This window comes from Solanum pennellii, chromosome 3 (genome assembly GCF_001406875.1).
Source record: "Solanum pennellii chromosome 3, SPENNV200".
Classification (NCBI taxonomy): domain Eukaryota; kingdom Viridiplantae; phylum Streptophyta; class Magnoliopsida; order Solanales; family Solanaceae; genus Solanum; species Solanum pennellii.
Window position 1 is genome coordinate 6039489 of NC_028639.1, and position 15226 is coordinate 6054714.

Sequence of the window (15226 nt, forward strand, 5' to 3'; positions counted from 1 at the left end):
AATCGAACCTCCACAACTACAACCTGCATAAAACCAGCCCAATCTAACAATTCACAGTTTACAAGGCACACAACTCAACAACAACACTTTAACAATACATATCCTCAACAACAAGCTCATTATTCATCAATCACAACTTTCACAAAAAGGCACTCACAATATCAACAACACACAAGATCGAGTTTATCAATGATAAAAATGTGCAATGAGATGAAATGCAATGTCAAGTATAGTGATGCATGTCTCACTTAGTGAAACACACACGCTGTCTCTCAGGGTACCTATTGAAAACATATTTGTTCATGCATTCATTGCGGCGCGCGATACGACCCTCGATAATACTAACCATCGCGACACGCGATACGTCCATCGAAATATAGTATCCACCGCGTTACACGTTATGTCCCTCGAAATGATACATCCTCTTTAATTTCTTATTCTTTCTCAATGCACATAACATTGTCACAACCATGTCTCAGAACAATGCAAATGACATGTTCACACAAATAATGAGGAGATGACCATTTTCATAACATTGCATAATTCACAATGACACAATCATGATACAACATCAACAATGATTCAAGAAGCTTTTCAAATCATTCTCAACACATCGCACAAACAATTAATCACATACTTTTTCATTATCCTTTTTCCATCAATTAATTCAGCATGGACAAGTCAACTCGCCACCAATTCTCATTACTCCCAAACACATATTACAAGGAAATACACGAATTTCATACACTTAACAAGGATTTAGAAATATACTTGGCTCAATCAATCACGAATTCACTCCATGACTCGAGTCTTCCCCTTTCATTGAACTTCGAAATCTAATAAAATAAATAACCATAATAAAATTTCAAAATTAACAACACTCATATTACTATGTGTTTAGACTTGACTAAAAAATTTACCCTAATTTATAATCAAGTTCCTAAATCTTGATGTCAATTAATATTTCAACTCTCATATTTTCAAATTTCAAATCTAGGATTTAATCTCATTTCCTCTAATATTATAAATCTAATAATATTCACATTATATAATATATATAATAAAATTGTTTTCCAATCATAACATGTCTATTGGCAATAAATCTAACCAAGAATATGCCCAGTAAACATGAGCTACCTTCTTCAATCAATTCCATATATGTATATATATAAAAAAACATTGACAGACTACCATTAACTTCACGTGCCCTGCTAAATTGATACATATTATCGATAGCAATAAGGCATTTAACTTAATCATTTAAATTTTGATTTTTCTCTTTCCCCTCACATCAATGATATAGGATAATGGTAATATTATTTAATTACATATATCAATATCTCAAAACTCAAATTAAAATGTTAAAATTATAAGAAAAATCATAAATTAATTTCTAAACAATTCCAGAACCCCAAAATTTAAAGCACTACAATCTTTACGCATGATACTCGTTAATATAATATCTGCTAATGGTCATATATATTAATTATCATTTTTTTCCAAAGTCAACAATTTATAAGAAAATTTGGAAAGAGCAAGACGAGTACCTGTTGTCGCCTCTTAGGTTTCAAGGTTTCTTTTCTCTCTTTTAAGTTGTATAGTCTAAATTCTATTAAATTTATTTCAATAAATATGGGTAAAGTGGTAAGGATTATTAAACTAATTATAAATTTGACCCATTAAGCATTGACAAAAATTAGTTATTTAATAGTTAGCCATCAATTAGTTCATTCTAGTTAAATGAATATTCAAAATTTTCAAAAAAAATGACCTTTCAGATTATTACACACCTACCACCAAAATTCATTTCGTCCTCGAATATAATGAAGGAGAAAGAAGAATACCATTCGATGTGCATCTCTCCAACTGAACTCTTCATTAAGACCATTCAATCAAGATCAATCAATAAGAACTGATACTTGTTGCACTATTCGTTAAAATTCTTTTGAATGTGACATAAAGGAATGTAACGACCACTTCCGTCGTTATAGAAAACTCAACTGGACAAAAAAATTGAATCGGAATACTTTTTCTTAGAAACTAATCTAGATTTAGAAGAAATCAGAGTCAGTAAGGTCTAGGGAAATTTGATAATAATTGGGTGATCTAATTATGATTCTGATCACATGAGTAGATAACTAAGACGTTAAGAAACCCGTATAAAAAAACAGAATTAAACCAATCTTAGCTAAATTCTATCTATATATACAGTCTAGAGTCTATATTGTATCTTTGCATGTAAATGCACAGAGTTGTTATCTCTGTTTTAAAAGTTTTTCTTTATACTGCATTGCTTTATATTGAAAAGAGTTAAGTTCAGTTCAATTGAGTTGAGACCAGGTTTATCTTTCAGTTCTCTTTTCAAGATTATGTCTTGTTTTTTAATTCTCCTCGCATGCTAATACGTTCAATGTATCGATGTCCTTTGGCCTGCATCATTTTATGATGCAGATAAAATAAGCAGGATCACATTGTAACGCATCATTGATTCTAGTTAAGCTTTAGAGTTTGTTGGTGAGCATCCTTGCTTCCGGAGTATCCCCTTTTATTGCTTTTCAGTATTTTAGGTCATTAGGATGTCATGGATTTTGCAGCGGCATCCATCTTAGTTATTGGATGCTTCATAGATAATTAGTTAGTTCAGTTGTCACTATCTACTTATTGGCTTATGTTGAATCTTGAGTTGACTATTGGCTAAGTTGAATATTATTTAATACATTCTAATCTATTTATTGAGCAGTTCAATTTACTTTTTAAAGCTTTATCATGAGTTAGTTTTCCGCTAAGATTTAAGTCAGATCAAGGGTTCGCTTGGGGCAAAAAAACGGTTCTTGAGTGTCAGTTCCGTCCAGTATGTAAGCTCAGGACGTGACAATCTGAAATGAGTTGACCTATCAGCTGCTATTGTAATTCAACTCAAAGCTCGGGAATCAAAAATCATTATATTTTTCTTAAAGACACGCTCCCATGATTTTCACAGCAATATTTGCTTGTGAAATCTTTTTTCACATAGATTTTTTTATTATTATTGTATAAGATTTATTTTACACTATCTAGGAGCTTTCATAATGTTATCGTGATTCATTTATGCAATAGATCGTGATATGACACATCCTAATAATGAAAAAAAGTATAGTGAAAATATTAGTTGATTCATAATGAGTGTTGAAGAAAGAAATTCTCTTAAAGAAGACAACTACTCAACAAATATGGTAAAAAAAGTGGAGAACAACAGAGTTATACAAACACTACAAAATGATGAAAAGAAAAAGAATGAACGATAAATATTAGAGGAAGAACTGTCGAACTTCTTACTTGGATGTCTAAAAATAAGGCAAGAAGAATGAAAACTATTCACTTTACAAAAGTCAATAAGTGTGCTAAACTTAGTAAGTACATTAAATATTTACCTATTCAAATTAAATTTAGATTTTTACTATAGTTGGTTCACTTATAATGCTTCTTTTCAGTATTTAATTAAAGTTAAAATTTTGTATTTGATTAACATTAGTGAACATGAAAAGTTTGAATTTTTATTGTCTTAATTCATTGAAACATATCTATTCAAATTTTTATATAAATTATATTTGATTTTGACTTTGACTTTGACTATAATTTTTTTAAAAAATATTGTGCATGATTGGTATTTTTTTAAATTATCTTTATAATATTTAACCACAATTGGCAATGTTATAATGAGTTTTAAAATATTTACCTTTTTAGATTAAACTGCCAGATTTCTTTGACTATTTTCAATCACACGATTTGGTGATAAATTTATTGTATAGAAGTTTTTTATGTATATATTTAGTGCCTCTGTATTCTATTTCTCACAAGTGTCATTTCTTCTTCTTCTTTTTCAAGCAAAAAAAAAAAAGTCCTTAGATAAACTTTTATTTTATTCTTGTTCTTTAAAATTTTAGCAATGGATAGCAAGAAGACAAGAGTGAGACAAACATTTCCAATTTCAAAAATAGAAAATCAACGTGTTAGCGATGTAACATTTTTCAACCGTCGCTCGAGTCTATACAGAATGGCAAACGAACTTGTTGATATCTGTGATGTTGATATTGGAATAGTACTATTTTCACCATCAAACAACCCTTTCTCCTTTTTTCACCCAACAAGTGAAGCAGTCATTGAACGTTTTTTGAATCCCGATTCACAATTAAGTGAAAAAACTCGCCTAGATGCGGATCAAGCACGAAATAAGGTGAATCAACTCAATAATCGCCTAGATGCTATGGATAAAAGGATTGAGCAAATAGAAGAAATTGAATATGCTCAAACACTACTTCAACTTAGTCAAACGGAAGAAAATGGTGAAAGAAGTAAGTGGAAATCGATTGATCAATTAAATGCAAATGAAATACCAACATTTGAAGCATGGTTAAGAACCACCGTCTCTAAAATGAATTATCGTTTGGAGAAGTTGGAAAATGAGGCTTAATCTTTGAAAAATGCACCTGGAACTTCATAAGTGATATCACCCTAAGTTATTATCATTTCAAATTAATATTATTTTAGAATTTTGCAAAATGTTTTTTTTATGTTTTATTTTAGTTTGTTTCAGTAATGCTACTAAGTATGTACTTTCTTATGATTTTCTATATTAATATATGTTTTTTTTTCTAAAAATGCTTTAGTATACCTTTTCTCCTTTTGTATATTAGTTGTTTTTTGGTTTAAAATATTAAAGAAAGGGATGAATGAGAATAAAAGATGAAAATTATAGAAATGAGATCATTTTTTTACCAAATCTTTTTATTCTTAATTAAATTTCTCAAAATTTGAACTGTTGTAAAGAAAAATTCTTGGTAAATAAAATAATTCTTTATTGAATGGGTAGTACAAAACATAAATCTCAATTACTAAGTCTATTTCAAATATCAAATGATTAAAAAAATGGTTATAAAATTCCTAAGAATAGTATTATATAATGGAATATATATATTTTTTAAAAATCTTAAATTCATTTCAATCTTAATAATATTAAATTTAAAGTACTATTAGTGTATACAATTTTTTACATTATTAGGTAATTTTGAATGGAAAATATAACATTTTTTAAAAAAATATTATTATGCTTATATTTTTTTGAAAGAAAAGTTAAAAAACAAATAGAAATGTTATATACAGAAGAGTAAATAGTATTAAGGAAATTTAATAGTTACTTATCTCAATTTAAAATTTAAATTGTTTTATTAATGTTGATACACTTATAATGACTCTTTTCTATTTTCTAATTAATTTTACTTATTTAGTATCAGAGCATTAAGAAATTTCCAAATCTTTTCTATCTACAGTAAATGTATTACTCTCGCTTACATAGTTATTTTTTTTGTTGCTGATTATTATCAATTATATTAGAAGATTATTTTTTAACTAAACCTATTTACTTTAAATAGATTATATACATTTGATGGATTTTTTTAAATAGGTTTTAGAACGTATGAGAATAAAGTGCTTCAAATCATCAAGTTCTTCCATATTACTATATTTCTACAAATTTTACTAATCCAAATACATATACTATATTAAAAGCACGAAGGTCCTTAGAAATTAGAAATATTGTTTGAACCTTTTGCCCTTTCATTAAAAGACTCTGCTTAAGACAAAATTATTTTTCTTTAATTATACTATTACTATACATATCCACGCGTTGCTCAAATAGTTTAAAACATAATAATTTTTAAACTTAAAAATAATTATACGAATTATTATTGAGTAATAAAAGGTGCATGTTTGAGATCGATCATATATAATGTTTTGACTTTATATATACACTTAATTTTAACAAATATTTACCTTAATCTATGTGCTATAAAGATATGTTCTTCGAAGACTCAAAATATCATTCTAACGACTTTTTCTTCTTTTAGTACAATGAAAGTTGATAAACATATGTGGCGAATTGATATTTGTTTTAGTTAATTAAATTTTAAATTTATAGATCAATCTATAATCTAGTATTCAAATAAAATTGATTCTATAATTATTTTATCACATATGGTCTCATTCTCTTATAGAATGGTCGAGCATTCACGATACTCATCACAAGTCACATTCTCTTCAAGGAATGGACTAATTAGTTATATGTACTTCATAAATTTGCATTATAAGCACATTGTCATTTCTTTAAAATTCATCATATTTTCATGACAAACCTCAACATCACTTTGAAAGATCAAGTGTACCATCACTTTATCTTCTTGTATCATGATAGAGGATTTATAAACTTGTCAAATTATTGTGTTGACAACATTCACAAGTCTAATGACCTTTCATACCATTTTTGATAATAAAAATTGCCTTCATATTTTGAAGGACTATTTGAAGAACTAATAATGTTCTTCCTTTTATCATTACCACAATGATAACTGTTATAATTCTGTCCCTCCACGCCTTTATTCATATCATTAATTATTTGTCATCTTTCAGACTAATCATTCACTGCTACCACATTCATATGATTGAATGGAGCAAGTCAACATGCGGAATTTTCACATGTTGCTACACATTCTTTTCAAGGAATGAAGCAAATTCAATATGATGAATTTCAAGACATTTCATCAAAAATATATTATTTTTCTTAGTCATCATTTTATCATCGCTATGGTGCATTGGCTCAAACTCAATGTCTTACCCATATAAGGCGTGTTACGCCATAATTCTATGGGACTTGAACCCAATCACGGTGCATCAAAACTCTAATTGATGTCTTACCCTTTTGGTGCGATAGAACTTGAATCTATCGTCTTATCCTCAAATATTTTTCATTATGGTGCATCCGGACTTTAACCTGATGTCTTACCCTTTTGGTGCGATGAAACTTGAATCCATCGTCTTACCCTTAACCAACGGTATAATAAACCGAAGTACAACATGATTTATTCTTTGAGTCTTTCAAAACAATCAAAATAATATTCAAACTCATGCTATTAAAATTTTATACCTTCTTCCATTTAAGAAGTTTTGTATAGCATGTCATATTCAACCAATAGTAGTATATGTCTTCGGTTCCTGATAATTGTTAGTGAATGAATACTATTTTATTCTAAATCATAAAATATTTTTGAAAATACGTACCTGATTTTATGCATATAATACTTTGATCTTCATAACGAGATCAAACAAAATATGAGCTAAAGAAAAACAAGAACTCACTCTCAATTAGATAGAGACTCGTGCTGATAACGTGTTATAAAAGTAAATTCATAGCAATATAAGTATAAAGAGAAGAAGACAAGAGAAGTAGATAGAAGAAGGAGAATTTTCTTCTTATTCAAGTGTATATTACAATGGTGAATGATATATCTATTTATAGGTAGAGAAATCAACCAAAAGGGCACCATGTTTAATGTCACATTAGTAAATGCATTTCTATCCTAAAAAGATTCATCGCCTTGGGAATACATATCCATAATAAGGATAAGTTTATGATAAGCTTAATGGACAATCCACTTAATTCAATGTATTTATAACATTTTCAAAATATTTAATATTACTGAATTTTTATCGGATTAGATATTTTCATTTGCTTTTCAGTATTTTAGTTCATTAGGATGTCATGGATTTTGCACCGGCATCCATCTTAGTTATTGGATGCTTCATAGATAATTAGTTAGTTCAGTTGTCACTATCTACTTATTGGCTTATGTTGAATCTTGAGTTGACTATTGGCTAAGTTGAATATTATTTAATACATTCTAATCTATATATTGAGCAGTTCAATTTACTTTTTAAAGCTTTATCATGAGTAAGTTTTCCGCTATGATTTAAGTCAGATCAAAGGTTCGCTTGGGGCAAAAAAAATGATTCTTGAGTGTCAGTTCCGTCCAGTATGTAAGCTCAGGACGTGACAATCTGAAATGAGTTGACCTATCAGCTGCTATTGTAATTCAACTCAAAGTTCGGGAATCAAAAATGATTATATTTTTCTTAAAGACACGCTCCCATGATTTGCACAGCAATATTTGCTTGTGAAATCTTTTTTCACATAGATTTTTTTATTATTATTGTATAAGATTTATTTTACACTATCTAGGAACTTTCATAATGTTATCGTGATTTATTTATGCAATAGATCGTAATATGACACATCCTAATAATGAAAAAAAGGATAGTGAAAATATTAGTTGATTCATAATGAGTGTTGAAGAAAGAAATTCCCTTAAAGAAGACAACTACTCAACAAATATGGTAAAAAAAGTGGAGAACAACAGAGTTATACAAACACTACAAAATGATGAAATGAAAAAGAATGAACGATAAATATTAGAGGAAGAACTGTCGAACTTCTTACTTGGATGTCTAAAAATAAGGCAAGAAGAATGAAAACTAGTCACTTTACAAAAGTCAATAAGTGTGCTAAACTTAGTAAGTACATTAAATATTTACCTATTCAAATTAAATTTAGATTTTTACTATAGTTGGTTCACTTATAATGCTTCATTTCAGTATTTAATTAAAGTTAAAATTTTGTATTTGATTAACATTAGTGAACTTGAAAAGTTTGAATTTTTATTGTCTTAATTCATTGAAACATATCTATTCAAATTTTTATACAAATTATATTTGATTTTGACTTTGACTTTGACTATAAATTTTTTGAAAAAAAATTGTGCATAATTGGTATTTTTTAAAATTATCTTTATAATATTTAACCACAATTGGCAATGTTATAATGCATTTTAAAATATTTACCTTTTTAGCTTAAACTGTCAGATTTCTTTGACTATTTTCAATCACACGATTTGGTGATAAATTTATTGTATAGAAGTTTTTGATGAATATATATAGTGCCTCTGTATTCTATTTCTCACAAGTGTCATTTCTTCTTCTTCTTTTTCAAGCAAAAAAAAAAGTCCTTAGATAAACTTTTATTTTATTCTTGTTCTTTAAAATTTTAGCAATGGATAGCAAGAAGACAAGAGTGAGACAAACATTTCCAATTTCAAAAATAGAAAATCAACGTATTAGCGATGTAACATTTTTCAACCGTCGCTCGAGTCTATACAGAATGGCAAACAAACTTGTTGATATCTGTGATGTTGATATTGGAATAGTACTATTTTCACCATCAAACAACCCTTTCTCCTTTTTTCACCCAACAAGTGAAGCAGTCATTGAACGTTTTTTGAATCCCGATTCACAATTAAGTGAAAAAACTCGCCTAGATGCGGATCAAGCACGAAATAAGGTGAATCAACTCAATAATCGCCTAGATGCTATGGATAAAAGGATTGAGCAAATAGAAGAAATTGAATATGCTCAAACACTACTTCAACTTAGTCAAACGGAAGAAAATGGTGAAAGAAGTAAGTGGAAATCGATTGATCAATTAAATGCAAATGAAATACCAACATTTGAAGCATGGTTAAGAACCACCGTCTCTAAAATGAATTATCGTTTGGAGAAGTTGGAAAATGAGGCTTAATCTTTGAAAAATGCACCTGGAACTTCATAAGTGATATCACCCTAAGTTATTATCATTTCAAATTAATATTATTTTAGAATTTTGCAAAATGTTTTTTTTATGTTTTATTTTAGTTTGTTTCAGTTATGCTACTATGTATTTTCTTATGATTTTCTATATTAATATATGTTTTTTAAAAAAAATGCTTTAGTATACCTTTTCTCCTTTTGTATATTAGTTGCTTTTTGGTTTAAAATATTAAAGAAAGGGATGAATGAGAATAAAAGATGAAAATTATAGAAATGAGATCATTTTTTTACCAAATCTTTTTATTCTTAATTAAATTTCTCAAAATTTAAACTGTTGTAAAGAAAAATTCTTGGTAAATAAAATAATTCTTTATTGAATGGGTAGTACAAAACATAAATCTCAATTACTAAGTCTATTTCAAATATCAAATGATTAAAAAAATGGTTATAAAATTCTTAAGAATAGTATTATATAATGGAATATATTTTTTTTAAAAAAATCTTAAATTCATATCAATCTTAATAATATTAAGTTCAAAGTACTATTAGAGTATACAATTTTTTACATTATTAGGTAATTTTGAATGGAAAATATAACATTTTTTTAAAAATATTATTATGCTTATATTTTTTTGAAAGAAAAGTTAAAAAACAAATAGAAATGTTATATACAGAAGAGTAAATAGTATTAAGGAAATTTAATAGTTACTTATCTCAATTTAAAATTTAAATTGTTTTATTAATGTTGATACACTTATAATGACTCTTTTCTATTTTCTAATTAATTTTACTTATTTAGTATCAGAACATTAAGAAATTTCCAAATCTTTTCTATCTACAGTAAATGTATTACTCTCGCTTACATAGTTATTTTTTTTGTTGCTGATAATTATCAATTATATTAGAAGATTATTTTTTAACTAAACCTATTTACTTTAAATAGATTATATACATTTAATGGATTTTTTAAAATAGTTTTTGGAACGTATGAGAATAAAGTGCTTCAAATCATCAAGTTCTTCCACATTACTATATTTCTACAAATTTTACCAATCCAAATACATATACTATATTAAAAGCACGAAGATCCTTAGAAATTAGAAATACTGTTTGAACCTTTTGCCCTTTCATTAAAAGACTCTGCTTAAGACAAAATTATTTTTCTTTAATTATACTATTACTATACATATCCACGCGTTGCGCAAATAGTTTAAAACATAATAATTTTTAAACTTGAAAATAATTATACGAATTATTATTGAGTAATAAAAGGTGCATGTTTGAGATCGATCATATATAATGTTTTGACTTTATATATACACTTAATTTTAACAAATATTTACCTTAATCTATGTGCTATAAAGATATGTTCTTCAAAGACTCAAAATATCATTCTAACGACTTTTTCTTGTTTTAGTACAATGAAAGTTGATAAACATATGTGGCGAATTGATATTTGTTTTAGTTAATTAAATTTTAAATTTATAGATCAATCTATAATCTAGTATTCAAATAAAATTGATTCTATAATGATTTTATCACATATGGTCTCATTCTCTTATAGAATAGTCGAGCATTCACGATACTCATCACAAGTCACATTCTCTTCAAGGAATGGACTAATTAGTTATATGTACTTCATAAATTTGCATTATAAGCACATTGTCATTTCTTTAAAATTCATCATATTTTCATGACAAACCTCAACATCACTTTGAAAGATCAAGTGTACCATCACTTTATCTTCTTGTATCATGATAGAGGATTTATAAACTTGTCAAATTATTGTGTTGACAACATTCACAAGTCTAATGACCTTTCATACCATTTTTGATAATAAAAATTGCCTTCATATTTTGAAGGACTATTTGAAGAACTCATAATGTTCTTCCTTTTATCATTACCACAATGATGACTGTTATAATTCTGTCCCTCCACGCCTTTATTCATATCATTAATTATTTGTCATCTTTCAGACTAATCATTCACTGCTACCACATTCATATGATTGAATGGAGCAAGTCAACAGGCGGAATTTTCACATGTTGCTACACATTCTTTTCAAGGAATGAAGCAAATTCAATATGATGAATTTCAAGAAATTTCATCAAAAATATATTTTTTTTCTTAGTCATCATTTTATCATCGCTATGGTGCATTGGCTCAAACTCAATGTCTTACCCATATAAGGCGTGTTACGCCATAATTCTATGGGACTTGAACCCGATCACGGTGCATCATAACTCTAATTGATGTCTTACACTTTTGGTGCGATAGAACTTGAATCTATCGTCTTATCCTCAAATATTTTTCATTATGGTGCATCCGGACTTTAACATGTTGTCTTACCCTTTTGGTGCGATGAAACTTGAATCCATCGTCTTACCCTTAACCAACGGTATAATAAACAGAAGTACAACATGATTTATTCTTTGAGTCTTTCAAAACAATCAAAATAATATTCAAACTCATGCTATTAAAATTTTATACCTTCTTCCATTTAAGAAGTTTTGTATAGCATGTCATATTCAACCAATAGTAGTATATGTCTTCGGTTCCTGATAATTGTTAGTGAATGAATACTATTTTATTCTAAATCATAAAATATTTTTGAAAATACGTACCTGATTTTATGCATATAATACTTTGATCTTCATAACGAGATCAACCAAAATATGAGCTAAAGAAAAACAAGAACCCACTCTCAATTAGATAGAGACTCGTGCTGATAACGTGTTATAAAAGTAAACTCATAGCAATATAAGTATAAAGAGAAGAAGACAAGAGAAGTAGATAGAAGAAGGGGAATTTTCTTCTTATTCAAGTGTATATTACAATGGTGAATGATTTTTCTATTTATACGTAGAGAAATCAACCAAAAGGTCACCATGTTTAATGTCACATTAGTAAATACATTTCTATCCCTAAAAGATTCATCGCCTTGGGAATACATATCCATAATAAGGATAAGTTTATGATAAGCTTAATGGACAATCCACTTAATTCAATGTATTTATAACATTTTCAAAATATTTAATATTACTGAATTTTTATCGGATTAGTTATTTAAATAAATGTTTGTTCTCTAATTTTAAAAAACATGTCGTTTTACTCAAATTCAAAAATTAAAATGAAATTATAACATACGAACATATAAAAAAAATTTGATAATATTGATGAACCATTATCAATAGATATTTTCATTTAATTTAAAAAAACATGTTTTTTTTACTCAAATTCAAAAATTAAAATGAAATTATAACATGCTAACATATAAAAAATAATTTAAATAATATTGATGAACCATTATCAATAGATATTTTCATTTACTTAATTTAAAACTATATATTTTTAATCAATTAAGTGACCTATTCTAAATTTTGTGCAATTTTTTTTTTATTTTTGGCAAATAGCAGATTTTCTTGGTCAATCGGCAATTTTTAAATTACACACATAACCCCATTTACCTACTTATAATCGCATATACATAAGATAAAAATAAATATTCTAATCAGAAAATAAAAATAAGAGTCCAATTTTTTTAAAACTATATGTGGAATCCGGATTTTTAAATAAGAATAGAAAAGAGTTATATTAAATGTGGTAATCTTCTAAAAAAAAATTAAATCCTTTTAAATAACTATTGATTTATTAAAATTTAACAACTAATGTAGTTTAAAATTATTTTAAAATTTTAATTTTAAATCTAAAAAATAGAAAATTTTGTGGTGATGACATGTGAAACTTTTTCTTCTCCAATTATGGATTGATAGAAGACAATTTTAATGATATTAAATAGGGTGCAAAAATATATATACTCATTTACTTACCTTAAATCCTTAATTTCCACTTATCCTACTCTTTAAAGAAAATCTTCAGGTTACATTCATTCCTTTTTTTCAGCCAACACCCACATTTTCCACTATCTATTTCACTTTTTCAATTTTATCTCTAAATTTTCTCCATTTTTTTTGCATTTACAAATTTATCAATTTCTAAGTTCGGAATAAGTAGGAATTTTATTCTTCATTGTTGTCTTTTTCGTGTTTCTTAATGATACATATGGATTAGGATCCATCGTTTAGTATTGGTGTTTCTCAAATAAATTCTACTAATGCTAATCGTACATATGATTCTGATAATGAAATGTTCTTTTAGTCTATTAGATAATTATCAATTTGTAATTGTTTAATTTTTTAATTTTGCTAATACTTAAAATCATAATTTTATGTTATATTGGTGCATGTAGTCCGTTGGGTCGAAATAAGAGCCCTTTAACAATGAAGACACATATTTTACATATCAAAGTTGGTGTATTATGCTGTTAATATTGTTTTTCCTAAAGACACACTCACTTGATTTTCACAATAATATTTACTTATGAAATCTTTTCTCACATAGATTTTTTATTAATATTGTATAAGATTTATTTTACACTATCAAGGAACTTTCATAATGTTATCGTGATTCATTTATGCAATAGATCCTGATATGACACATCCTAATAATGAAAAAAGTATAGTGAAAATATTAGTTGATTCATAATGAGTGTTGAAGAAAGAAATTATCTTAAAAAAGATAACTACTCAACAAATATGGTAAGAAAAGTGAAGAACAACAGGGTTATACCAACAAACACAACAAAATGATGAAATGAAAAAGAATGAACGATAAATATTAGAGAAAGAAGAATGAAAACTAGTCACTTTACAAAAGTCAATAAAGTTCACCAACTTACGCGGTAAAAAAAGTGCTAAACTTAGTAAGTAACATTAAATATTTACCTATTCAAATTAAATTGAGATTTTTACTATAGTTGGCTCACTTATAATGCTTCTTTTCGGTATTTAACTAAAGTTAAAATTTTGTATTTGATTAACATTAGTGAACATGAAAAGTTTGAATATTTTATTGTCTTAATTCATTGAAACACATCTATTCAAATTTTTATATAAATTATATTTGATTAACATTAGTGATCCTAAGTGTTTGGGGAAGATCCATGGAAAATTGAAAGGTTTAGAGTTGAAATATGGAGAAGAAAAGTTGAAACGCGAATATGTAGGGCCTTAGGGCGCCGCGCCTCCCATATTTCCACAGGACAGTGTCTGTCCGTAGGGACTTGGGGCAGCGCGCCAGCCAGAGCGCCCCAACTTTGAGTCTGAAGTTTGGGTCCTGGCGCCCCACGCCTCTTAGAGAGCCAAGGACGCCAATTAACCTCATTCATTCCCCATCTTTTCGCACTAGTTTCTAAGTGATGTACCCACATTTCCTAGTTGTTTTCAACACTCTAAGGTCGTCTAAATATCATGAAATCAACCATAAAATTAGATCATGAACCTTGAATCCATAATCCAATTCAAGGAAAGTTAAGATCAATGTCTAAGACGCTAAGAGTTAAGTCTAAAGGTTAAGAAATAAGACAAAGTAAAGTTTCTTAAAGTTCCAAGAGTCTTATTTAAACGTCTTAACTTCATTTTAAGGCTCAAGTTTCGAGTTAAGAAAGAGTAAAAATTGAAGTCTTTCCTTCAAATAAGTATAAGGGAACTAAGTATTTCCCTAAAGAGTTGAAGTGCATCCTTTAAAGAAATATAAGGGTTCTAAGTATTTTCCGAAGAGGTTTTAATTACTCAAGTTTCAAGCTAAGTAAAGAGTAAAGAGTAGAGAGTTAAGTTAAAGTTCTTTTCTTCAAAAGTATAGGGGGACTAAGTATCCCCAAAGAGATTTAAAAAAAATTTCACATCTAAACAAGTAAGGAAACTAAGTTTTCCAAAGAGCC

The 15226-nt window shown here is 27.6% G+C and overlaps 2 protein-coding genes across 2 annotated transcripts; both read left to right on the plus strand.

The window, feature by feature from the left end:
- The first annotated feature begins 3925 nt into the window (after nt 1-3925).
- On the plus strand, nt 3926-4450 carry LOC107013131 (agamous-like MADS-box protein AGL29). The gene has a single exon (XM_015213118.1). It carries the CDS (start codon nt 3926-3928, stop codon nt 4448-4450), a length of 525 nt encoding a protein of 174 aa, XP_015068604.1.
- Nucleotides 4451-9022: 4572 nt separating this feature from the next.
- LOC107013132 (agamous-like MADS-box protein AGL29) lies at nt 9023-9439 on the plus strand. Its single transcript, XM_015213120.1, has one exon. The coding sequence runs from the start codon at nt 9023-9025 to the stop codon at nt 9437-9439; it is 417 nt and encodes a 138-aa protein (XP_015068606.1).
- Nucleotides 9440-15226: the final 5787 nt, after the last annotated feature.